The sequence below is a fragment of the Paramormyrops kingsleyae genome, chromosome 9 (assembly GCF_048594095.1).
Source record: "Paramormyrops kingsleyae isolate MSU_618 chromosome 9, PKINGS_0.4, whole genome shotgun sequence".
In the NCBI taxonomy this organism is placed as follows: Eukaryota; Metazoa; Chordata; class Actinopteri; order Osteoglossiformes; family Mormyridae; genus Paramormyrops; species Paramormyrops kingsleyae.
This window is the reverse complement of record NC_132805.1, coordinates 29,436,552-29,463,845: the sequence shown is the minus strand read 5'-3', so window position 1 is coordinate 29,463,845 and position 27,294 is coordinate 29,436,552. Positions and strand designations below refer to the sequence as shown.

At 41.5% G+C, this 27,294-nt stretch overlaps 1 protein-coding gene across 2 annotated transcripts in view; it reads right to left on the bottom strand.

Annotated features, from left to right (window-relative positions):
- Positions 1 to 26,254, bottom strand: part of dnah5 (dynein, axonemal, heavy chain 5) — a 69,762-nt gene extending 43,508 nt beyond the window's left edge. Inside the window, exons 1-27 of one of the 2 annotated variants that reach the window (XM_023815099.2) lie at positions 25,968 to 26,254; positions 15,510 to 15,644; positions 15,055 to 15,139; positions 14,762 to 14,901; positions 13,733 to 13,951; positions 13,027 to 13,164; positions 12,774 to 12,950; positions 12,501 to 12,614; positions 12,001 to 12,108; positions 11,787 to 11,909; positions 11,183 to 11,398; positions 10,852 to 10,878; positions 9,312 to 9,419; positions 9,137 to 9,222; positions 8,683 to 9,004; positions 7,520 to 7,726; positions 6,082 to 6,253; positions 5,790 to 5,935; positions 5,349 to 5,520; positions 4,014 to 4,256; positions 3,405 to 3,601; positions 2,394 to 2,484; positions 1,842 to 1,984; positions 1,444 to 1,645; positions 1,014 to 1,249; positions 287 to 505; positions 110 to 172 (exon numbers count right to left, since the gene is read on the bottom strand). In XM_023815099.2, the coding sequence (XP_023670867.2) occupies positions 110 to 172; positions 287 to 505; positions 1,014 to 1,249; positions 1,444 to 1,645; positions 1,842 to 1,984; positions 2,394 to 2,484; positions 3,405 to 3,601; positions 4,014 to 4,256; positions 5,349 to 5,520; positions 5,790 to 5,935; positions 6,082 to 6,253; positions 7,520 to 7,726; positions 8,683 to 9,004; positions 9,137 to 9,222; positions 9,312 to 9,419; positions 10,852 to 10,878; positions 11,183 to 11,398; positions 11,787 to 11,909; positions 12,001 to 12,108; positions 12,501 to 12,614; positions 12,774 to 12,950; positions 13,027 to 13,164; positions 13,733 to 13,951; positions 14,762 to 14,901; positions 15,055 to 15,139; positions 15,510 to 15,644; positions 25,968 to 26,138 (4,260 nt within the window). In that variant the 5' untranslated portion in view covers positions 26,139 to 26,254. The remainder of the gene's footprint in view (positions 1 to 109; positions 173 to 286; positions 506 to 1,013; positions 1,250 to 1,443; positions 1,646 to 1,841; positions 1,985 to 2,393; positions 2,485 to 3,404; positions 3,602 to 4,013; positions 4,257 to 5,348; positions 5,521 to 5,789; positions 5,936 to 6,081; positions 6,254 to 7,519; positions 7,727 to 8,682; positions 9,005 to 9,136; positions 9,223 to 9,311; positions 9,420 to 10,851; positions 10,879 to 11,182; positions 11,399 to 11,786; positions 11,910 to 12,000; positions 12,109 to 12,500; positions 12,615 to 12,773; positions 12,951 to 13,026; positions 13,165 to 13,732; positions 13,952 to 14,761; positions 14,902 to 15,054; positions 15,140 to 15,509; positions 15,645 to 25,967) is intronic. The other variant, XM_023815103.2, reaches the window with a different exon arrangement.
- Positions 26,255 to 27,294: the final 1,040 nt, after the last annotated feature.

The window sequence follows — 27,294 nt, the reverse complement described above, 5'->3', positions numbered from 1 at the left end:
GTCAGAAACGTTGTTCAGGGTTCATAACTTTCAAACTGTTGTCATTTATTCATTTTGATTATTATAATTTACACTCCATTTTAAGGAATTCATATAGAGTCACACACACCTGAAACATGATCAGCCTATCGCTGGCGTCTTGTGGGGCGAGCCCAGCGACCATCGGCCCATCCTGTAAGTTTTGTGGTTAATTGTACTATTTAAAAATAACGTCGTGATATTACATGTCTTAATCTGTTGTACGAATCAGCATAATTAATGAAAACCATGGAGAAGTGATGCCTACCTTGTCATAGTCCTGGTAGAAGTGGGTACAGTCCTCAATGAATATCTGCATGTTGCTGAGAAGCTCGCCCCTGAACTTAGGCTGCAGGGTGACCAGCTCATTCTGCACTTCTGCGCTACGTGCCAACAGCTTCTCCCAGGTGTATCGCAGCGTGTCTACCTTCTCCGCCTCCTCCTTGGCCACCAGCAGCTCATACTTATGCAGCATGGCATAGGACTCCTAGGAAGTAGAGAACACCAACTGCACAGGAGCCAAAGCGCCAGCATGTCGCAGTGAAGGTGATGATACACGGGGCAACTTTTTGAGTAATGTTGCTGAGCAACTGCCAGCCTGGTGCGAAAAAGGGCAACTCATCTGGACCTGGATGATCGCGTAAAGTTGCCCACTGCCAACAGTTTTTCAAATAGAAATGTATTGCCCAATATCAATGGGAAAGTACCCGAGCAACATTGGCCGGCAACATTGCCCAAAATGTTGCACTGTGTATCATCACTCTGAGAGACCTGTAAGTTCATATAATAATAACAACATCACTTTACTATCACTTGTGGGGAAATTTTCTTTTTGCCAGTCCTACCTTGCTCTCCATGAAAAACATGTAGGGATAACAAAGTAAAGCTTGGCAGCAAAGGGCAGCCATTGGATACTATTTTTAAGGATCTGGACAGATTACTGCTTTTTCAATGGCAGGACTAGCAAATAGTTCAAACGTCTACAGCATTCTTACCTCAATGGGACCGATTTGAAAGTCAACAGTGACCTGATGCTCCCTGATTTCCTTCAGGGACCCCATAGCGATCCTTATATCATCCAAGTCCTTGATCTGTCGGTTCAGCTTCTTGCCAGCTTCTTCCACAAAGGTAAAGATATGTTCCATCTCAGTCCTGTACTTCCGGTTGCAGTGGCGTCCATAATCCACCATCCAGGCCTTAGTCTCTGCAGTAAGGGCCATCTTCAGGTCGGCTAACAAGAGACAACAAACCCAATGGATCATGTCACACAAATATGCAACAATGGCAGTGTTATTACCATTGAATATGATAAATAGCACTGAGAGATATCAGAGATGCAATATGGAGTCTTCTTACTGAAATTAAACTCTCAAGCTCCCTTCCCTGCCTTGCTACACAGATCTCTGCGGACCCTGTTGTAGATACCTGTGAAGAGAGCCAGGGCTCCGACAGTGATGAATTCACGTTCAGAGTTGATTTCCTGCTCCAGCCCTTTGTAGTACAAGATCTGAGACTCAAACTCTGACAGCAGCGGGTTGCCCTGGCTAAATTTCAGGATGGCGTCTTCGCGGTCCTGCTTCCAAATGCGGTGGTACCGGCCAAAGCGTTCCAAGGCACTCGTCACATCCTGAGGAACAGGCGACGGAGTTTCATGACATTACATCTTAAAGCAGTGTTTCCCAAGCCGATCCTTGGGGTCACGCAGACAGTCCAGAAATCAATCTAACAATTTAGTCTGGCAATCCTCAACATTGATTAACATTGAAAAAGTCTGCTTATTTTCATCGTCGCTTTGTTTATAGGGTTGGATCCCCATGTGTTACCTTCTTGGTGTAGTTGATGGAGGTACTCAGGACAGACACCAGTTTGACAATCTCCTTGTTTTCTGAGACACTCTTGTAGTAGTTCTTGGCTTGAAATGGGGCAGCTTGGTTCACAGAGGCAGAACTATCTGATGTACTGCCATCTATAGGGGGGAATCCCTTAGGTCAGTTACATGCCTGTCTAACTTTATTCCACGTATAAAGCCTATGGGACATTGCCCAACCCCTATTTCTAAATGGATCATGTCGATGTTTATATTTTGGTACAATCAAGGTGGAATATACAAAAAAACATGCTTAGCTTCATCTGGATTCATCTAGCTCAAAAGAGGAAAGGAAAATTCACTCTTACATTGCAAGTAAAGCTTTATTCCTGCTTATTCACTCATATTTATAATTTAATATTATGCAGTCCATTCTGAGAACACAGCCTCAGTGGTGATGAAAGCCAGAGGTGTGCTGAGCAAACTTTGTAATGATCTTATTTGCAACTCCACCGGGGCCCCAGGCATACTGTAGTGCTACAGTTAGTGTTTGACTTTTGCGACGCACCATAGAAGCTTCTGTGAGCGGCATCTCCATCTTCAGGGTCACTGCCGCTGTCCTGCCTGAGAGCTGCCAGCCGCCTTTCGCTCATCTTCCTCTGTATAAGCGAGGAGAAGTTTGCAAGCACCAGGAGTGGTATTTTTATACCCATCGTTCGGCCTCATCTGTGTCGTTACGATTCGCTACCCTAACAACACATTCTCTGTTGCTATTTGTGATAGGAAAAACTTGTGAAAGAATTGTGTGAAGGTAAAAAAAACAAGTCTGTCCAAGAAACAAATTGGTTTTTCATTAAATGGCTTATAATGTGCCTTTAAATGCTTAAAATAAACTCCAGTTGGTATTTGGATGTACTTGGCATATACACAATTAAACTATGAATCGTGTAAATAAATGAAAACTAGATGTGTGAATTACATGGGTGAAAGTTTTTCAGTTTGTAATACATCTTCTTGAATCTGTATCTGCTGTAGTCTCTCAGATATTTCTCTTAAATGTCACATTTTAAGAAAATTCCATTTTTAATGTCTATTACCTTAGGCCATGAACACATTTTTCACGCACAGCACTCACTCATGACACAGTAACACAGGGTCCCTTGCATATCCGCTCCTTACTCCACTTACCATCACCCATGGCAGAGTATCAATAGGCTCCCTTTCATATCTGTTCCTTACTCCACTGACAGTCACCCGTGATAGAGTAACGATATTTGCTTATTTGCCATGCATATCTGCTCGTTGCTCCATCTCCCGTAACAAACTAACACTATGCTCCCATGCATATCTGCTCCTTACTCCACTAACCATCACCCATGGCAGAGTAACACTATGCTCCCTTGCATATCCGCTCCTTACTCCACTGACCGTCACCAGTGACAGAGTAACGCTAGGCTACCTTGCATATCCGCTCCTTACTCCACTGACCGTCACCCGTGACAGAGTAACGCTAGGCTACCTTGGATATCCGCTCCTTACTCCACTGACCGTCACCCGTGACAGAGTAACGCTAGGCTACCTTGGATATCCGCTCCTTGCTCCACTGGCCAACGCCCTTGCTAACACAGGCCACACAGTCCACAGCCTGGTTCAGGGCCTGCTGGATCTCGTCTAGTGGCGGTACGATCACAATATTAGGGATCGCCAGGCACACGCTGGCCTTGAAGATTGGCCGCTGACTGCTGCCCCTTAGCCGCTCTGCGGATTCGCCTTCAGCTGTAGGGACAAGGAGGGTCAGAATAGTCAAGAAGTGCCAGCAAAGGTATAATACAAACAATTCATACAGCACAGTATCATCTGCAGGGCTACACAGAGATTAATAACTGATACTCCTACGGCAGAATTACATACATAAATACGCATTTACTCATTTGACATTTGCACTACCACCTGTCACTTTTCCGCTAATAGCACACTATTAATGGTTATTTATTTATGTTTAACATATTGTCTCTTTATACTTGTGTCTTCTGTGTCACAGTCTTGGAGTTAGGCAGCCAAGCATTTCACTGCACATTGTATGGAGTTCAACTGAGTATATGACAAATAAAACTTTAATTTGATCGGTTACCCTCCCTAGCCTCCCAAAAACGCCCTCGAGCGGCACCCGTCCTGCGGGGCTCCTCACCCGCAAAGTGCAGCGTGGAGGAGGTGTGGATGCGTCTGCGGAGCTGTTCCAACGTGTTGCGGGTGAGCCGGAGGAGGGCGTCCACGTTGCGGTGGTTGAAGTGGGACAGCAGCTCTCTGGCTTCCGCCTCCATGGCCGCCTTCAGATCCTTCTTCCTCCGCTTTTTGACTGGGGGGGAGGGTCCGGAGCTGGTCGTCATGGCGTTACTGGACAGGAGCCTGCCATCGGCTCTGCCATCCTCTCCTGATGTGAGTCACCAAAAGGCACCAACTTATCGAACATAATCTCCAAAGGAAACTAATGTAGGATGTGCCACTTTCCTTTAAATACTCCATTTTTAACACCTATATCTGCACATATTTTGCCACAGGAATTCTGTAATTTACACTGTATTTTTAACAGTATTTCTCTTGTGTCCTCGTCTCAATATGTCATGTTTAAATTTGTTTCTTATTTATATTTTATTTATTATTGTTTCTTGCACTACAACCCTCAGGATGGATCATACAGGCAGAGTCGATTTTATAGGTAAGTTGAAAAACTAATAATGCAGCACATAATAATAATTATACAGTAATAACTAAAATAACTACATACATTACTGTACTGTACCTCAACAGCTACCCGAACAGCTAAAGCTGCAAATGTTTGCATGAGTGTTATAAATAATGTGTGCATTCATTATTACAAGCCATTTTATTTGACCTGAATTGTTCAATATATTATGTTTTATGACAGTCCATTCATAAGTTTGAAGTGCTCTGTTGTGAAAGGTACTATATAAAATTGAATTGAATTGAATTGAATTGAATTGAATTGAATTGAATTGAATTGAATTGAAGTAAAGTGAAGTTTGAGTTGTCTATGGGTCAGACGTTCTTCACCCAGAAACCATCTGTATTGGTTTCAGGGAGGTACATAGGGGTTGCTGGCTAGGCTTGGGTGTATAGCACAGTATAGCACAGTATTTTTGTTCTGAATTACCACCAAACCCCTGCTCGGCAAATTTAATTGCGTTAATACCGGAATAGAGTTGCTTTTTAAAATGTTGTCAAAATACCATATACCGCGGTATAATGTCTGAATGGGATGACAGCATTAAAATGATAGAACGACAGATTTCCAGGACATTGCACATCATCTGTGGGTGTCAATTATTGGGAGACTTCTAGAACTTCTGGGAGATATGGGATGTCGGTATAACTGAAGATGAATAAAGGAACTTTGACTTTGCCATGACTTTGACATAGTTTAATAAACATACTATAATTAGTATATCTACTTTTGAAAGAACAAGCTTGATTTATCAGATATTTGTCAACATTTATTGGTTACCATCGCTGTCTTCATGGTCGATTCTGCTCACACTTCTGCTCTCATCCAGAAACGCCTCCCCTTCCTTCTTGTCCGGCTCGAACTCCAGCAACATGTTGATCAGCTCATTAGCTGCTTCCTCCACTAATGAGCTTTTAGCGTGCAAACTCTGGGCCCCCTTGATGCAGAGCTCCTGCGAAATTAATCAGGCATGGATGAGATGTGCCCAGGGTGCATGCTGCTGTTGGATTCTCGCCGGTTTCTGTGGAACGCTCATTTCTAGATTCGTCCCAGGAAGTGACATCAAAGTTAAAAAAAAGGGTACGGTTTGCATTAATTGCTGCCAATGTGGCTGTTGAAACCAGGACTAGGGACCTCAGAAGAGCCTACTGAATCTGACCAATTAAAAAACACGCAGATATTTTTGGCACGTTTGGGTGATCCGCTGAGCCGCCTTCTTACCCGTGTCATCTGGACAAACTCATCGCAGGTCAACGGCCCATCCTCAGGCAGCACACATAACACAGCCGCACTCATCTCCTGCAGGGCGGCGTCGATGCGGAATTCCACCAGGTCGTTCACCTTGTCCACCAGCAGCTCCAAGTCAGCTATGAGCGCACACACAACATCAGCATTTCCCCCAATGGTGCAAAGACCCAAAGTCCTACACTCGTAATACTCCCCCAAAATTTGCCCGACTGCTACAATTTTTTTGGAGAGGTGGACAGCTCCAGCCTCGGGTTTCATTGCTCACCGAGGGCAGCCATCACTCGGTCCAGGTACTTCTCGATATTCATGGAGGTCCAGTTGAGAGAGGTTAGACCTGGCAGGACGGCTTCGTCAACCTTGGCCACATGAGGCGTGGCCAGCTGCTCGAACACGCTTTGGATCTTCGCCCTCACCCGGGTGTTTTCAGCCAGCATCAACTGTCAATGGACAAAACTCTCAGTGTCTCAGCAGCTAACTGTACAGTTAGCACCACAAAAAAGCCTAAAATTATTATTTTATGTTCATTTTTTTGTCAAAATAAACTGTATTTTTCCGACTGCTTTCTAAGTGCTCTGTTTGTAAACAGCACTTGAACAAAACCCATTCTTTTCCCATTCTTATCTTCCTGAGTCAGAATTGCTGAAATAAACTAAAAAACGTGAGAGGTTTGCTAATGTTTTTACAGTTATCACCCACACTGTCACTCTTGGTCCCTAGACTGCAAAGAGTAAATGGGATATTTTCTAGTGCTGGTTGTTGTAATGTTTGCCTAATTTAGCTTGTTTTGTGGATAAAGAATAATAATGGATTTTGATCACTGGACCCTTATGGTGATACAGACAGCGAGGTCATATGTCACAAATGTCGGTGCTTCGCTTTACATGTTAATTATGAAAAATTATACAGTATTATTATTTGTATGTTGTTTCTATCGGAGAATGTTTTAAAATGGATATAAAATTTTATATTTTTATAATGTTAGCATGTTAAGACATTTTTTTCTTAGAATCAATAAAGTTTTAGCTCGCTGAATGTGAAAAGAGAAACTTCTGATTCACCAGAAGGCCAGTGCTAAAGAAGGATAAAATTAGTTTAAAAAGATGCAAAAGGCTGAGTTTGTTCTTGGTGTTAAAGCACGAGGTATTCAATAAAAGTTTGCACAGTTACAGTTATATGTGACTTGACTTTTATGTATAGGTACATAAAATATCTGTCACTAAACATCTGAGGTATGTACGTGTAATAGCCTTTCCCTATGTATACAAGGGTCCAAACCTTCATCCTGTACTCAGTAGCAGTGTTAACCACCATTCAAACCACATATTTGCGTGGGACCTCTGAGGTTTGGAGGCCCCCTGTTGACCACAAGCAGTTACTACACTAGGGGCAGTGGGGGGCCCAAAAGTGACTTTTTGAGTGGAGCCCCAGAAACAAGAAACCCACCCCTGCTTGTTAATCACAATGTGAACTGAACAGCTCTAGAACAATCAGTTGAGTTCTCAAGACGTACAGTAGACCTAAGAGTCATTTTACACTCTAAATAATTACAACTACAGGATCTCTAATGTAATGACTAATTTAGCTAAGGCAATAAAGTCAGAGTCTCAGAGTATTTAATGTGTGTTGATTGAATAAAATGCACCTACAGAGGCCTTTATTCGGCAAATGTTTCTCAGAGCACTGTGACATCAGACAATTGATACCTGGAGCTGATTGTAGTTCTGCTTGAGGATCTGCTGTTTCTGCTGTATGACAGCCGCAAATGGAGGAATCTCCAGGCCCATCTTGGTCATGCAGTCTGTCTCCCGGATCTGAGTCAGGATCTGGGGGTCGAAGTTGACGAACAGCTGGCCGGTCTCTGGAGATCTCACCAGCAGGGAGGCCTGGAGCCCTGTTTTGGCCACTTCGATCTGTGGACAGAGATGTTCCTGAGATCCCTGCCACCAGCATATTAACCGCTTACTGTACAGTCTCCCGCATCACCCCTCCTCATGCGCTCAGATATTCATCTTATGACTGCAAGCTACCGGCTATTGAATGACAATCTTCTTCTAAATATGTAACACCGGAGGTCTCAAGCTACTGGCCCATGAGATGGTCTTCTGTGGCCGGTTTACATGTTTTTAAGTCATTATCTAATCTGGCCCACAGGTCAACCTTCCCGTTTCCACTTTATGATTTTTCATTTAAGTGATTTGCATAAACTTGATTTTCATATGCATTAGAGGGATATAGCCATTACATCGTCTTGTCCACTCATTCAATGGCGGACCTGCAAAAAAAAGCAGCCTGGGAATTTGCAGTCAAGGGGCCCGACTTCATAATTTGCCGCCACCGATGGGGGTGACCAATGGGGCGGGGGGACACCTTAGCCTTAGTATATTTTGCAGGTGACTGGTGGGGGGGGGGGGTACCGTCCTCCAGTCCGCACCTGCTCTCGTTTCCCTTTTGCTTCATGAAAAGCTAAAGTGCCCCCCTTGGAAGGAGATGTCCTAGGCTGAGGCCTGCATGTAATATGTACCCCTGTATATACCCCTGATGTGGTATATTAAGTCTGAATTTATGGAATATTACATTTTATTATGATGAAAAACCTGCTTAATGAATCTGACAGCAAATGTAATACTAATAATAATAATAATAATGTGCTTCTATAAAAATAAGTAGAATATGCAGTGAAGTCTCACCCCATTTTACCAAATTCTTTATTTAACAAGAATAAAAAACACCTTACTTTTATGTAATCCTAATGCAGTTATTTTTTATTATTTCATATAACAGGATGCAAGCTCAGATCTTGAGCACAATAAATGAATCCAAAAAGCCAAACTGAACAGGAGCCAAAGCAGGAGTAGTGGAGTCCCACCTGTCTGAACCAGGCTTGGTGGTAGAGAACCTCAAACTCCAGCAGAACCTGTGCCAGCCTGTTGTAGTTGCGGATGATGAGTTTGGCCTGGGCGGTGGCCAGCACCCCCCGCTGTTGCTGGAAGACCTCCATGGGGTCCTGGATGCGGCGGTAAAGCTGACGGGCCCACAGGACTCTGCCCGCGATGGGGGGCAGGTCACGGCCGATGGGGGGCTCATTCTTCTGTTTGTTATAAATCCTCGAGACCATCTCAATGTCCCGCCCATAGTTCTGAAGGATCTTCTGATACTTCTCATCAATTCCTAGACCTGGGATTCCAAGCCTGAAGAGACAAGCGGTTGACACAAAGGGTACAAGATATTTCCTAATATTCTAAGGAAATGTTAAATGAGACTGCAGGTTCTAGAATGGCTCAGATTTTAGTCGCCTCATTTCAAATTTTTGTTCTTTATACCTTTCAAAATTCTTTAAGATATTCAATGCTCTTTCGGTGTTCTGTATTTTATCAAATGTGTCTTCCATAAAGGTCTTCAGTTGATTCTGTAGAAATACAAGCATTAAGAAACACAGTAAGCATTACATATATGAACAACATTTGATCAGAGTTTTACTACAGACTCAAAACTTACATGCAGTTCACTGGTTTCTTTACAAAACTCTTCATAATCCTGCTCAAAGTCAGTTCTTCTCTGATCCAGGAAACTGTATTTTTTATTCTTCATTCCTGAAACAATACTCTGAAATCCAAACAACATGGTTATAATCCCGTGGCTAAATTTCTCATCCTTCTCTAACTACTATAACAGGTTTCACATCCGGGTCTTTGGGACCTACAGACATTCCACATTTTTGCTCCCTCCCAGCTTTCCGCCAGACAGTCCACATTTTTGCTCCCTCCCAGCTTTCCGCCAGACAGTCCACATTTTTGCTCCCTCCCAGCTTTCCGCCAGACAGTCCACATTGTTGCTCCCTCCCAGCTTTCCGCCAGACAGTCCACATTTTTGCTCCCTCCCAGCTTTCCGCCAGACAGTCCACATTTTTACTCGGAGCTGGAGGGACCAAAACCTTGGGCTGTCTGCATGTCCCTGAGGACCAGATTGGAAAACACTGTACTATAGGATCGATAGCTTCCTACTGATATTCAGTATATTACATATCACAATATCACATATTAATGAATAGCATGTAGAAATCAATAGGATGTAGATGTTTATGAGTGACAATCATCTGTACTGTTCTAAACTACAGCTCTTTATGTAGGTGTTACAATGGCAGCACAGGAGCAAATCCCAACTTATAAGTACAGTAACTAGTCCTAAGGTTACCCATAGTCATTTTGAATGTGTTTAATTACATCAAGAATCAAATTATTGACAAGTAGAGTCCAAAAATTTTTTTTTTTACTTTTAAATATTTCATTCGAACAACCCCAAAAAAATCATAAGTGATGTGATCTGGTTGGTGGTGGTGAATGTTTCTTAAAATGTGAAGCCTGTTAGACAGGATTTCTGCATGTCAGCATGCAGCTGACCGATTACAGTATGTGCAGAACAATAGGCACCAATAGAAAACCATAACTTTAGATCCTCAGATTCCAAGAGGTTTGAGATCTGCTTCACTAGAACTTTTGAGGTTCTAAAAACATTTAATATTAAACTCCTACAGCCGACTCCTGGTGTCCTGACTTCCTGTGTGTCAAATGTGACTTTTGTTCCTCTGCTTACACTGGGATTAAATAGGCTAACACAGCTCCACATCCCAAAGCAGCCCTCAATTACAGATACAGCTTATTCAACATCAGCAAACTATTTTTCTTCACATGTGGAAACTGCTCAAAAAATTCCTAATATGTAATGTCCAGAATCATAAGAGATAACTTGTATGATATATAACTTCAATTTCTAATAGTTTGGAGCTCATATAGCGAGACGTTATACAATTTTTTTTTAATGGTTAACCCCCCATTCCAGCCAGGGAGTACCCAGTGTTGTGGCCTGTGCTGCTTCCCCCCCCCCCATGAATCTGTCCAGGCTAAGCAGTTAGAAGTTGGATACATGGATGAACAGATAAATGGATTAATGAGTGGGTGGAAAGTGTAAAGCACAGTCGGCCCTGTCTCACTGATTATTAAGGGCATTTCATTAAAATTGACACTAAAGTTTAAATTACCTCCCATTTTTGCTGCATTTCTGTCGTCTGTCCAGTAATGGAAGCAAAGAGAACAGAAAAACATGAAAACGCTTGGAGGGCAAATTAGCATCCGGCCACCGTGCTGAAACATGAACCCGCAGCCAAATCCGCAGCGACGGCCTGAGTCTCGGCCGAAGTCCTGGGCTCTCGTCACATTTACAAAAACGCCTGTTTACTTTCTGCTCTCGCTCTGCTTTTCTGTAACTGACAGGGGTGACATTGGCTGGACCTTATTAAACGTTTGATGCTTCAGATCGATTGTCAGGCCAGACATCCGGAGAGGTGTCCTTTCGTTTTCTTAAAAATTCACCTGAAACCTCGTGGCCATGGTCTCCAAGCCCTCGATCTTGGAGTCCTGCAGGGCAGAATATGTCGTGATGGTCCGGAACATGGCGAGGATCTTGTTGAGGCGTCTTTGGAAAGTGTCAAACTTTCCGAAGATGTACATCTCACTGAAGTCAAACTGACGTTCCGATGGACTCTCTTCCAGCTTCTGCTTAGTTTTATGAAAGCATTTCTGATACTCCTATTGGAAATAAAGGAAAACATACTCACTTTGTTATTCAAATGTTGCTCTTTAAATTTCCTCAGTGTTTAATGTGTTGCATGTTCATTTAACATTGGATGAAGACTTTTAGCACTAGCCCAACAAATAGGCAATGGTACATATTTATTTAATATTGTTACAATGTATTTTTGTTTGATCTTTATATAGCAAACATTAAATGAAAAATGTAAATAGAATATATAAATATATAATATATAAAAAAATTAAATGGTCTTATTCTTTCACATGCCCAAACACTCCTAACCATCCACACCTTTGTGTAACAGACCATCTAATAATGCCAAAGAAAACCCCAAAATAACTCCTTAGATCCCAAACAGGAAGATTCCAGTCATGTTGTTAATACCTCATTTAAACAGATGGCAGCTTTCAGTTTCTCGGCCACAGCGTTTTGGTCCTGCTCCCAAATAGTGGCAGTGTCGTTATTCGTGATGTAGGCTTTGCACGCCGTTATCATTTGGTTCGTCACCTATGGAAAAACCACAAACCATCATTTTTAAATGGATTTACAGTATTTCCAGGACAGTGAGGGGTACATTAAACAGGTACGGGGTACTTACTTTCACAAATAATGAGGTGATCTTCTCTGAAGTATTGTAATAGCAGGAAATACTGTGTATCATCCGGATGGCATTGATGAGGCCAGGAATTGCATCCACCATTGAGACCTTTTCAATTAAAACATAAAAAAAACCAAAAAAAAATACAGTAATTGCACTGAATGTTGAACAGGTGGCCAGGTGATTGACACCTACAGGGTTGGGGGTTCAAATCCCACCTGTGCTGTGCTTTGAGAAGTTAGAACTTTCCGTAACACTTTTCTTGAGGAGGCACAAGTGAAATAGTAACAGTTATTACTCAAGTACAAATCATGAACACATATAGTAACAGAGTGAAATACAGGAACAGTTATGATGTTATGCATTTAAAAATCCATGTGTCCTGTAATGTGCCTCCTATTGCCTCCTATTGGGCCTCTACGGAGCTTTCCAGTTATATTTTTTTATAATATGATACCCAAGAAACTAGGACAATTGGATGGCTGCCTCTTCATACATACCGGGTCACTATTGTACAAGGGGTCACAGAACTTCTCCAGGGTGTACAGATACTTCACGTTGTCTTTGGCTTCGTTGGCTGCATCAGTGATTCTGCCGTCCAGCTCTCTCCAGGACTACAGGTAAGTCAGTTAAATAATAAGTTGGCAACATTTACAGTCCAAATGGCAGGAAGTGTAAAATACAATAAAATATGTTGCATGCATTAAAGGAAACACAGAGAAATAAAATGTGGATTAAAAATAAGAGACAGGATCTTCAGGAAGCTTCCTCACTTTGATCATTTTGGACTTGGCAACCACCAGAACACCAACCACTGCCTTCACGTCGGGGCTCTTCAGCTGTTCCAGGAGATAGTTGAATCGAGACATGCGTTTCTTCCAGTGGTCCAGCTCAGCACGTGGGCCCAGATCATCCGCTTCTTTCCTCAGCTGGTCGCTCTCCGCCAACACCTGGACACACCGACCAGAACTGTCACTGGGCCCAGTGTGGGATTCACCCATAAGGACGTCCCGGAGACGGTTTTACCTGCTCGATCTGCTTGATCCACACTTTCATACAGGCTTCAATCTTCTCCAGGGCTTCTGTGCTGTTGGCCACCACTGTGTAGTCAGATGGTCCTTTGAGTGTCTTCAAGTCATATGAGTCACATGGTTTTAGACTGACCTAAAGGATAATACATCACAGTGGTTCAAATAATTCTGGAAGTTTTCTTATTTTGTGACAATTATTTGCATTCAAAGTTCAATAGGCAAATGGTAATCACAGTCTTGTTTCACAGTATGATTAAAGAGCTCCTCACAACCGTGAGTAGGGTTAGTGGTAGGAAGATGGATGGATGTATGTATGGATGGATGGATGAATGGATGGATGGAGAACTCAAAGAACCACACTTGTACTCCAAGTTTAATGGATCTTGATGACACAGTGCCTATCTTCTCTATGTATATTAAAATATATGACTGAAATTACCTGCAGGACATAGCCAGCAGATTTATCTTTGTATTTTATGCATATGATTGTTTCACTTGACCTATCCACAGTAAAGGTGGTGCTTCTACTTCCTGTTTACATTATACAAATGTCAATCTAGGAGATACTCAGTGAGAACACAAATGCTGTATATTAACAATATGGTAAGTTCCAGTTGGCTCTAACTGCATCTTCAACAATTAACAGACACTCCATCCCTCAGCAGTTCTTCAGTAATTCATGGTGGACATATGAAGATCACCTTCTCCATAAGGCTCTCCTGGGCTCCACCAAGTACAGCCACAAAGTTATCCAAGGAACTGAGGAAGTCCTGGCGAACGGTGAGGGTCTGGGGGCTGGCCAGTTCCCCCCATCCGTGATCCATCTTCCTCATGGCAGGAATGAATATCTCCGACAGCAGCTGCTCCACACTCTTCAGCAAACCCATCTCTGTGGTGTTTAGCATGTTGAAGTTGACTTCCTGTAGGACAAGACAAGTTGGAACTTTTTTGATTATTAAGAAAAATAGATTTACTACTTTCAGATTTAAACATCCGAAAACATGACGAATAACTGCACGGAATTAGAAAAAATACAAAATTCACAGAGGTGGTTCCTTTCTCTGAAATGATATAAAATATGAAACATAAATCTGACACAGAAGACTGCGGATTCGCCTTGTCAGGAGACCGCATAATCACACACGAACTAGACATGCATGTGTAATCACGCCTCACTGACACTGACAACACGAAGAACAAGAAGAACACATGTTCTGCAAGATGGTAATGGACAATCTAACTGCGAAAAGATGCAGGATAACCATTACTGGCAACATTTAGGAAGCAGTAGCTCTGAACCAATCAGAACACAGATGACTACTACTTGAGAGATGACTGAGCAAACAAACTCAAAGGGATTATACATATGTATCATTCGAACCCTAGCTAGCTAATTGTGAGTAAGACATGAGCGATAGGCACAGTGAGTCAGCTACTGAGGCTGTACAAAATGCTTAGTAAAAATGGTCATCGCACAATTCAGTCAGCATACAACTTTAGTTTGTATGCAAAAAAAGAAAGGATGGGTGGGGTTTGAACCCCCATCTATCTTTGAATGATTGGGAAAAAATGCAATAATGTACATTGAAACAGCAATTTATTTTTCCAATAATATAGCTAACAAATGATGTTCATTTAAAAATTGAAAAATCAAAAATTTCTTTTCCATACTGAACAGAGTGTGCATGTGTTGGCACACTGTAATCAAGAAGGTTTGATCTGAGTCTTACCCTGTGCACGTTCTCCGAGGTGACCGCTTTCGACACGTTTGTCCTTGTGAAAAACACACAGACCCCACTCAGCGTTACGTCCCGGCCATCCGTCACGAACACTTTAGCCTTCCTGTTTCTGACGAGGGATGAAGCTGCCGCTGTCGGGAACAAAGACTGAGTCTGTGCTCGAAACCAAACTAGGAAACATTTCAGGCTCTAAGCTCCTCTTTGTCGGCAAAGAGATGACGAAGCCAAAGCTTTTCAGGACTTTGCGCAAAAGCAAAATATGATTTATGTACAACATTTATTACCTGCTTCTGGTGTTTCCACATCCTGATAGTAGAAGATGATGTGAGGCAGCCCTCCAGCAGCAAAGAAACTCTCCATTCGGTCAATCTGAGAAAAGTTACGATAAAAAACACTGCAGCAAAGTAGGTGGTCATACATAGTCACAATCAGGGTTTGACAAAGAAATATCAGCAACAGAGGCAAATTTACTCCAAACCAATAACATTTCAAGGGCATAGCGTCAGATCATTTTGATAATTTCCTACACATTTAAGGTCCCAAAATTCATACTGTACAATACATAGTTAACTTCCATACTGTATAATATGCAGATACTGTATAATATGCAGTTAACTTTCATACTGCATAATGCAGTTAATTTCCATGTTGTATAATGCACAGTTAACTTCCATACCATGTAATGCACAGTTAACTTCCATTAGCAATTTAGCGTGCAGTAAGCGAACGGAAGGTTCACCTGAGTGCCCTCCAGAATGGCATCCTCCACGTCCGCCTTCTCCAGCCCAACGCAGGAGGCCACGATGCTGAGCACGTAGTCATGTCTGCCATCTAGTTGGGCGCGTTTCGTCTCCCGTTCCTCCTTCAGCTTTTGCTGCAGGAACCCATAGACGCGAGACGATTGTACATTTTCCCAATACAGCCTGTATCCGCCATCCCATCACTTCCCATAAGTCAGCCTGCCCTTATAGCTATGAGAATTTCTCAGTTGTTCTCTCTGCCTTGCTGTTTATCCCCTTGCTGGACAGTGCTGGAAAAGCAGAAGCCCACTGTTTCCGACGGCATCAATCTCTGCAGCTACCTGTCTTCTCTCAGCGTCTTTCCCTTCACCTGCTCTCCACCTAATCCATCTCTCTCCACAGGCCTCTTTCCACCAAAGCAACCTAAGTACCTATCAATGCTCCAGTCAACTGGTGAACTAACCTCAGGCCACCAGCCCACCCATCTTACCACCTCTGTACTCGTGCTCCTCTCTCACTTTTCCCCATCTGTGACCTTCGGCACGATCTCCCACCTTCATCACGATCTCCCACCTTCATCACGATCTCCCACCTTCATCACGATCTCCCACCTTCATCACGATCTCCCCTTTCCCCTGCCTGTTGTTTCCTTCCCCCCTCTACTCAAATACAGTAGCCAGTTCTGGTTGGTAATGCCTCCACACTTTCTGCACACTTATTTAACGCCCTGTAATACACGCCTATCATTTCGTTTTTCATTACAGTGGTCCCAAGTCATGGAGCAGACAAATAATGCACATCCCTGGGAAATCCTTTGTATTAGTATGAAATCATGTCCTGTTCTTCTTTACAATAATTCCTATTTCTCTGCTGTATTTAAATTAACAACCAGAAATGCCAGAGTAGTAAAATAAGGAATGTTTCCCTCACAAAGAAGACTGGTGCCCCCTGTGAAGTTTTCCGAAGACTGAGATGTCGCGCTTGATCACTGAACGTTGCAGTTACTGTGGGTAAGTTAGGTAATCCCTACAAAAGGCCTGATAATGAATACCTAAGACAATAAATGACCTGGTTTGTTTGCAGTTACAGATTCGCTGCTTCTTATTATGGGGTTGTTAATTATTTGTCTAAAATTAAACAGTGGCAGACAGAACAACGATTATTTTCAGGCCAAGTGTCCTCAGTAGCTCCATCTATCTATTTATAACAGTAATACGCGTATCAGCATAATTCCCTTTGTTTATTTATGACCCTATTTCCATCCATCCATACGTTTACCAACGGCATTTCCAGGTCAGCCTTGTGAGAGAAAGACTATATATGCAATACAATATCTATACTGCAAAGCATCTAGAGAAGGTAGAAGAGCAGATACCATAAATTAGGGTTCCATAATTCCGGTCCTGGAGGGTCAGTCCACAGCACAGCTTGCAGATTTCCCTGCTCAAACACACCTTATTCAGCTCTTCAGGTAATTACCAGATTTAGTATGTGTGTTTGAGCAGGGAAATCTGCCACTGTGCTGCAGACCGGAATTGGGGAACCCTGCCATAAATCAATAAGAAAATAAAATATTTGACTATCCTCATACATGAAAACATTCATATTTTTTTTTACTGTCCAAACATGTGCAATCAAGAACCAGAAATAATGATTTCAGGGTGGCATGTGGCTCAGCAGGTTAAGACCCCATACTGATGATCTACAGGTTGTTTGTTTGAATCCCAGGGTTAGCTGACTTGTGCTACTTTCGGGATCGTGAGCAAAAACCGTAACCGTGGCCAAACCTGGGCAGCAACTCCCCCCCCAGTCATGCTGTCACCTGTTTGAGTGTCTCATGCAGAGCAAGATGGGACAAGCAAAAAGACATTTTCCCCACAGGAGAAAGTATCTATCATCAATAACATTGACAGAGCTACAGTACAACCAAAAGTCAAGATGGGAGAGATGTGGGTGTATGTGTGCCGATAGGGGTTAGCATCCATCCATTTCCTGAACATGCTTGTCCTATTCAGGGCTGCAGGGGGTCCAGAGCCTATGTCTTTGGCTATGGGCGCAAGGCAGGGAACAACCCAGGATGGGGCACCAACCCGTCGCAGGGCACAAGGCAGGGAACAACCCAGGATGGGGCACCAACCCGTCGCAGGGCACAAGGCAGGGAACAACCCAGGATGGGGCACCAACCCGTCGCAGGGCACAGTCACACACCATTCACTCACACATGCACATCTATGGGCAATTTGGCAACTCCAATTAATCTCAGCATGTTTTTGGACTGTGGGGGGAAACCAGAATGACCAGAGGAAACCCCACGACGACACGGGGAGAACATGCAAACTCCACGCACACGGAATCCCGGTGAAGACTAAAAAACACAAGTTCCGGAGGTGTGAGGGAGCAGTACTAACCCCCAGAGAAAAGCGATGCTATAAACATTTTAGTAAACAAAATGAACATATGCCGTGTGTGTGTGTTTAGTGCACATGACATTGCGGAGAAGAAAAATCACAAAATACAGAGCACTCCAAAAAAATAAAACCAAAAAAAAAACCTCAACAAACCACATGTCGTCTGTACCCCCTCTACAGACCTCTCTGCTCCCCACTTACAAACCAGAGATAAAGCCTTCATATAGTCTTTCCCTTGACCTACCTAAGTCAGAACATACCATATTAACACTGCAGGGGTGCTAGTCATATAATGTCAGAATAGGTACAAAACATACTAGGGAAAATAATTCAATAGTCCTCCTGGCCTTTTAAAGCCAGGCATTATTTTAAGGCAGCCAGATACAATCTGCATCCTTTTGGGGTCCTCGCACCCATCCAGAACTGATAAACAAACACAGAAGATAATGATTTTTTGTTCTAAATTCTTACTGAAACGCAGTAGGATACATGAGCTGCCTGATTTTGCAGAGATTCTCCAAACCAGCTTTGTTTCAGACTGTTCAATTGAGTTATTTGTGAGTATCTGGTTAGGTTACTGTTTAATAGTTTTTTTTATTATTTTCCTAATCTGTTTTGTCACAAACAGAATTATATAATAAATATTACAAAAAAAAAGCTTATGCATAATTCAATTGCAAGTGTCTTGGTGTATCTAGTTCCATGTACATCCCAAAACCACTGCTGCATAGTCAGTCAATCCAATTAACTGCGGACTCCGTCTCCCATCAACAGTATGAAGTGGCCAAACGACATCTTCATCCTCAGATGGAATTACACTCACGCTCTAACCATAAAGTTCAACTCTGGCTGCATTTCTGAGGGACATCAGAGCTGCTGAAAGCAAAACTCAGTGCCACTTCATAAATAAAGGGGTGAAAATCGAAAGCACTTGAGGATACCTGAGATGAATGCAGCTTTTAAAAGTTCAGGCCGCCGTCAAATCCCTCATCAAAGAGATGGAAGGCACAGAGAGAGCTGACATGAGCTGGCAATCAGGGATATTTATCCTCAGAGAGGAGCAAACATGTGTATGTAGTAAGAAGCAGCAAGAAAGGCCGCCACAGCTGCCTGAAAACCAGATAATACCGGAAAAAGCAAATGGTTGCTGGGTGACGATTTTTGCTCATATAGTCGCCCGATGCTTGACAACCAGCTAATTCCACTGTATATTACCTGAGTATGTTTTTCCCCCACAATACCATTTTCTGTATCTTCTAATCCCCTGTATACCTGAGAATTGAACATTAAAAGTAGCAATACTACAATGTAAATACTTACTGTAGTGTATTAGAAACTGTCAGTAACATGGACAGTGTGAAGTATACCTGATTAAAGATTTGAAGTCCTGTTCATGACTAATAATATGCTGACTGAGCTTTATAGAATTTAACCCAAAATTACACTATACAGCTGTTTCCTTTACAATCCAAAGTATCATTAAAAACCTTTGGCAGCAGCATAGTTCAAAAGTATCCGTGCTCTTCCCATAACACCTTTTCAGTCCAGTTCTCACATGCATGAGCAGATAGAGAGAAGGAGCCAGGTTCTGATTTGTGTTATTAGACAGTCAGATCCTTTGAAGGTTCTTCCTAAGTCCTTCATCACAGCTCTGCCAAGTGTCAGTCATTCTTGACTGTTGGATCCTTTGTTCTTCATGACTGTTCCAAGTTATAAAAAGCTGCCTATAACTGCCATGTCTTCACCATCAGGAATGAAGTTAGATTCCTGTCCTCTGGTCATAAAATTTGTCTTCACATGTAACCATATTTCCACCTTTTCATGCTTAACTTTCCTTATTAGTGTAATCTGATCACTTTAAGTTTTTGCTATAAGTATGGTGCCACTGTCCACATTGGTCTTCTACAAGAGCAACTTCTCTTATTGTGTCTTGGGCGTCAAATCATTTCACTGTGTTATTTTATGTGTGTCTAAATAAATGGATGGATGGATGGATGGATGGACAGACAGGTGGACGGACAGATAGATAGATAGATAGATAGATAGATAGATAGATAGATAGATAGATAGATAGGAGATCATAAGAAGTCATGTTGTAAAGGCAGAAACCTGTCATTCTTTATATTAAATTTGATGCTTACTACACGACGTGATCCACCATACCACTTCCCAATACCTTTAGCTCCTGGTAGGTCCCTGTGATGAGGCTTATCTTGCTCAGATGATCAGGCCTGAGTTGCAGCATCTCCACTTCTCACTCAGCGAGGTCTCCTTAGCGGATGCCCTCTTAATTGCCATAACAACTCCTGACATCATAACCTTGCAGCTGTAATTCTGTTAGCCCTTAGCTTACAAGAAGCACACTAACGTATTGTGTGTCTACCAGCTGACCAGGCGATTATCAGAAGTACTCCTATCACATACAGAATTCATCCACGGGACTCAGGGCTCATTAGAGTTCATTATTACGGAAGTGACTAAAATATACTACAAGTCTATTTTGCCATTTTGCAAAGCAAGCAGCACAATGGATGGAGAGAAGCATGACATCTATATGTGGGTTGTATACTGGCCTTAAGCATGTAAGCTTGTTTCACAACTGCCACTGTATACGTAACGTTTGCATGTTTTGCCCGTGTTTTTGTACATTATTACATGAGAGCCTACATACAATGTAACACATATAATTAATACTATTATTAATTATAATAGTTTAAAAATGACACCCCAAAGCTTATTTTATTGTGAAATACCAGAGGAAGTAAGACTGCTTCAATGTTGTCAACACTAGGGATGATTAATTGTTATGGCACTTTTCAGAAACACAATGTTAAAAAATGCTACTTGAGAAAGGACTGCAATCTTTGTGTTACAAACAGCATGGTAATCAATTGTTCATAAAGTCTAGAGTGAGTTCTACAGTCATTTGGCAAAACAGAGTAAGAAGAGCTGCTTTGAATAATAGAGGGGGGACCAGAGGACGCGTAAGACAGCTGTCCCAGTGCAAACGGCGTACTCAGCTAGCAAATAAACAGGCTGCTTCAAACATTCATACAACAATTGCTGTCAAAGTATAGTAATACTACTGCTGTCTTTTATAATTTTATATATTCATGTTTTAATATATTTCACATATTCTTAACTGAGTAATGAAGACAGGGACTGTCTGAAATAGATTGTGTAATTATTATATTACAATATTATATTATCCTGCAATGTATTATGATCATTATTATTGTCGTTGTTGTTGATATTATCATGAATAATAATAATCTTTATTGTTATTATTGTTGTTAATAATAATGATAATAATCGTCTTTATTTATTTCTATAGTAAAATATATAAGAAATACATATACATTTTAAGGAATGAATAGTATTTCAAAAAGAGGATCAACAGAAGCACCAAAATCGTTACATAAGAATAGTTTACATAAGAAACAGAAAAAAAAATCACTGTCCATCCAATAGCTACGGGATAAACAGTTATTATGTGAAACCATGTGTAGCCCTGGCTTTGGTCCTTATCACTGCTTCATTGCACTGAGGAAGATTTTCAAGACTTGATTGGCTGAAAGCTGGACTATTGTCGTAAATTCCGCCTTTAAATTTACCTGGATGGGCTATACTGACTTTGTCTTCATTCTTTTTTACAATCGGCTAGCTCAGCGATTGGCAACCCATGGATCACGACCCAAATTTAGGTCGCGGCAAGTTCTGAAAGGCAGAGTTGGAAATGCATTTTAAAACCAGCAAGGTCCTATGCTGATCCACGGCCAGATTTTTCAGCCCCAGTCATACAATTAACCCATATAAACGGGTCCTGGGTCTGCAAATGCTTACCGCCAAATTAGCGGACACTCAACCAATCCAAGAAGCCAAACCACAGACGCTTAAATTAAAATCCACTGGAACATCCAATCAGATTTACTGTATGCGATAGGCATGATTGATTGGCGCAAATTGCAGAGTGCACTGCGCGCTTAATCATAGCGTTAATTTAAACCTATTCCCGATACGGGGTCGGGACTGAGCTGGCATGGTAAGAACTGGGTCGCGGTTCAAAAATGTTGAGAACATACCTCATCTGAAAAGGCAACGCACAGCGCTTCGTTTCAAATAAAAATTATGAAGTTTTATTGCCATCTACTGGCCGGCATGAAGCATCAGCGTTTCCTCAGACGGCCTCCTCTCATCCGGGGGTGACGCTAAAAACGCAAAATTTTATTGGAAACTGGTGTGGTAATAGCATATTTATATATTCCCGGTATGGGGAATATATTTGTTTTTAGGACCAGTCCACCACCTCTGCCACCACAGACCCTTTCTCATTAGAGCAATAATTTTAAAAGTATTTGAAAAGTCTCTTCCAATAGGAAGAGACTCAATCACCCCAGAATTGAAGCAGCGCAACTTAGTGACAGCTAAGGGAATGGTGAAAGCAAACAACATTTGACTTTGTGAGTGCAATATGTGAAAAAGGATTTGATGGATCTTTTGCCTGCTTCACATAAATATTATATGGATGAAGATCTACACCTGATTTGATTCTGAGAGAAATTGCCCCAAGATTAAAGCAGCAAGGGAAGGAAAGGGGAGCTGTAGAAGACACTTGATCTTGTGAACACACTAACTCTAAAAGTATCTGAGGGATCTTTGTGGACACATTGTCTTGGTGACAATCTGGAAATGTTCAAATTTTGAGACAAATTGCACCAAAACTGAAGTGAGCAAAGAGAAAGACAGCCTAAGGCATTTGATATTTTTACTGCAATTCATCAATGCATTTTGGTGGATCTTTTTCAAACTTGCAGACACATTCTGTGGGTGAAAATCTAGAACTTATTTTTTGAGACAAACATCAAAATATCATAATTGAAGCAGCGGCACATAATGATATCAAAGAACAGGGCAACATCAGACACTTATCCTGTTAACACAATAACTCAAAAAGTATGTAAAAAAACACACCTACTCAACCTGGTAATTGGCTGGTGAGCTGAATAAGGTGTGTTTGAGCAGGAAAGTCGGCAAATTGCGTTGCAGACGGGTCATCCAGGACCATGATTGCAATGCCAGAAAAAAGGTACAGTTTTGTTCCCTAAGGTGCAAACAACATTAATGTACCCCCAATGTCACAAAATGTTCCTCAGAGTCAATTTCTGTACCTTAAAAGGTACATTTACCTACAGCTAGGGTACAATTGGCAGACCCACAATTTTACCATTCTGACAGCTTCTAGTCCTGGGCTTTAGGGCCCCCCATGATAAATTCTGGCAGCCCATCGCACTGGGAAAATGGCTGGGGTGCCAGACGGCCAGTCCAGCCCTGGTGATTAAGTGCATGAAACCTGCTCTTTATCCAAAAGGCACTTTGGTATCCTTTGGGTAAGTGGTTATTCTGAATTTTAGGGGGAAAAACAGAAAAACAAGCCTAATATGCATATAATAGACTTCATATTATACAAGTATAAACAGCGATAATATTCGACTGACAGTGATATTATTTTGGGTACAGCCTTAAATTAAAATATGTCTACAGAGGGACTTAAGGACTGTTCCTGCTCTCATGGATAATTAACAGCTAATAATGTCCACAGCACAATTCACTACCACCTTCCACATTAAGGATGATGTGTATTACACGCTGAAAAGAGCTGTACTACAAACATGGAATTTGCTATCTTTGAACAATAAAGAGGTTCACTTATTTTCCTTTTCAGCAATATTTAATCACAGCTGTACTGCCTTGGACAGTTGCTGGGTGGCGCTCTTTGATGATCTTGAAGCATCAGCCAATTATTAACTGAATTTAATAATCTTTTTTTCTTTCGGTTTTATAAACTGATTTTCAATACCAATGGACTGACTGATGCGTTTGTCTATGTAATTCCCACATGGTCCCAGCAAAAAAAATTTTACCAGAGGATTACAGTCCCCAATAGTTTAAAAGAAAAAAATGTATAAATCTAATCCCTTGCCGTTCACAGAATTTTCGCTAGTTCGCGCGCTTACATAGGCTATTGGGTGTATCGCCGCATATTCGGGGTATGAATCTTTATTTTTATGCCTGAAGTGAACTGGTTTGGTCACTTGGTGTCGCACTTGTTTCTATTTGTTGCTTTATTACACAAACTACCTTTGTCAAAGTTTCATTGTGTTATAAAGTAACACAAATACTAAAATCTAATGATACGACTTTTCACAGCGCACATACATAAAATGACCATTCAGATTCTGCAAATCACCTAAATAACTTTGAAAGACAAAGGTAAAATTTTATGACTTCAGTATCCAAAGCTAATTAAAAGTCATTTATATATTTTCATGGAGTCTGTACCTAGGCCTACATATCTAGGAATGAAAGGTACATGTTCTCCAGGATCCGGTGCACGAATGATACACAAAATGGGTGATTTCCCCTTGCAGAGCCCACATCTGGGGACAAAGAGCAACTACAGTAGCTCTCAGTAACAGATCACTCAGCTTAATAAGTAACTGCAGGTCTGGCCTTGTGTCTAATGCTCATGGGATCTGGGCCCCCATGACCCTGAACAGAACAAGCAAGTACAGAAGATGGATGGATGTTTGGATGGAAATGAAACATCCTTTAATCCTTCACTAACCTTATTGCAAACTTCACATTTTATTGTTACATGTATTCCAAGGAGCACAGTGAAATGCTGGGGCCACAGTTGTATGGAAGGGGACAGATGCAGGGGGGGCAACAGTGCAACAGCAGGTGTATAACTCTGCTCTTACATCTGTGAACATATTTCCCGAATAACATTGATTAGACAAAAACATGCTTTTTAAAAATATGTCGGTAACAACTCCGATACTGTCGGTTTCGGTATGTCTTTTACGGAAACTTAGTTTCCAAACCTTTGGAGCTCTCTTAATTTCAATAGGGACTCCGCTATAGCTAACTGGCTAATTCTGCTTAGAACCACTGAGTTCACAGTATACCATATATTAATGATATACGTTGCATTTCTTTATATACAGTGGACCCTCGAGTTACGACCGGCCTGAACTACGAATAAATTGCGCAAAATTTTAGTTTTGACTTACGACCAAAGTCTTGAGTTACGACCCGAATGCACCTGTCCGCTTGTGTGGCTGTAAACAAAGAGCCGAGATGCCCGAGAGGCGTCAGTATAAGCGTCAGTCTGAGCCCAGATACGCCTGTTTGTGGACGTAGTTTCGGTCAGTGCAGTGCTTTATATAATTAATTTCGCTAATTGCTATCAGAAGGGCCCCAAAAAAAGCTAGAAACGAAGCTAAGGAAGCTAAGAAAGCAATGACAACCGAAAAGAACAAGGAAATTGTGCAGAAATATGAGTGGCATTCCTGTGATTGATCTCGCTAATATGTACAGCAGTTCGAAATCCACCATCTCGACAATCTTACAAAGAAAATATTTATTTAATGAAGCTAGTGTTGCTAAAGGTGTTACTCAAATCAGTAAGTCACGATCAACAGAGTTAGACGAGGTAGAAAATCCTATTATTAGTGTGGGTAAACGAAATGCAGATGGCAGCCTATATATCTGAGTCTATAATTTGTGAAAAAGCTCAGGCTATAAATGTAGACCTCGTAGTTTCTGGTAAATTACGCACATTATAGAACCTTTTTTTTTATTATGGAGGGGTTAGGTATAAGGGGTGCTTTGGGAGGTTCGGAAGGCATTATGAGTATTTCCATTATTTCTTATGGGGAAAAAATGGTCTTGACTTGCGACCCACTTGAGTTACGACCAGCCCTCGCGAACGTGTGATTGTTGTGAGCATTACACGGATATTGAACGCCTGTTTAAATACATGCGAAAAGCTTAATAGTAAATAATTGAGTGGAATTGACGGAGGGCATGCAAAAGTGGAATGAATACTGTGTGGATGTTCAATGGATTCCAGCTCTCGACACCGATCAACATCTTCCCGATCAAAACTTTTAATGCGCTGTTTACTTCAGCTACGAAGTCCATCCCACTTGGCAAAGAAGGACGTACATAAACAATATAGTAGGCGTTATATATGAAAAAACAAACCTGTATCTCCTTTATGTTCTCCATGGGGGCAGCGGTCTGGATAAGTCTAGTTCTCGTGTTAGATTTTGCTGCGCGTGAGCTGACGTCCTTACTGTCACTTTGTTGGCTTAGATGATTAAATGCGTGACTTGCCCCTTTATCTGTCATGTCACCGCCATTGTGCAAATCCATTATGGGTATTTCTTCAAAAATCAATGCAAAATGAAAAATAACGTGGCCAGTTTGAGGTAGCGATCTAACTAATCTGAACCATCTAAAGCTTGCACCTCGAGCTTCCCCTCCAGGCACTTGTTGATCCTGGGTAACCATGGATACGCCGCCGTGGTCCCTTAAAAGCGCGTGAGGTCCCACGCTTTCGGACATAAATTATCCTATTGTCGTTCGTGTTTTCCTTGACATAATTTACATACAGATGAAAGCGGCTAAATGTAAGGTATAAGGTAGTCACAGGCGATTGATTACCTCCTGTATCAGGGATTATTTGTTTGTTTGTCCATATACTGTAGATATATTTTCATTTGAACCGCGGATGATGTTTAGGCTACTCGAATCCATTATAGGCCTAGCGTAGTAACAAAATTAAAAGGTGATATGAAGGAGTTCCATCGTTAGCTTTTATTTAAATTTTCTCCTTAATCAATAATACTCAACACATTTTATTAAAGCAAAGATATGGAAAGGTCTGTATTTAAAATCAGAAAAAGGGGTTTGTAACTTAAAACTAAAAACTTTTAAGACTACAAATGCAAGAACGTCGCTTGGATATACAGCTGACAAGAGAACAACATGGAATATACGCAGATGCCGTTAATTTGTGTATTCAAATGAGAAAAATCTCTTGGGGCTTAAAACACAAAAATAAGTATGTGAAAATGTATATGTAGTACTTTTGGAAAGAACGTTTTTAGAAGCAAAACCATTTGATGAAGTTTTGAAGCAGCATTGAGGAAACATAATTTGACAGATGGTATGTTGCTGGGTCTCCTTAGACTAAAAATAAATATATTATTAGGCGCAATATTAAAATATAATGTATGTCAAACAAACTTTTAATGTATGTTACACATTGCTTTGGAACAGCGCGTTCACTCTTCACTGCAGACCTGGCCGGAGGATGTCACGGGTCCTTTGAAAAGCATTCACTTATACATACAATGAGAAATAACAGGAATGAATCTCCCACTACTAGAGGTACGAAGCCTGATTGCTACCCTCTGAACCATCCGCTGCACATTATTCAAATTTTGAAACAAACTTCAATTTGGACAATGAACACCATTATTTCTAAAACACCGTAATTACGTAGCATTAGCAGGATTGATATACT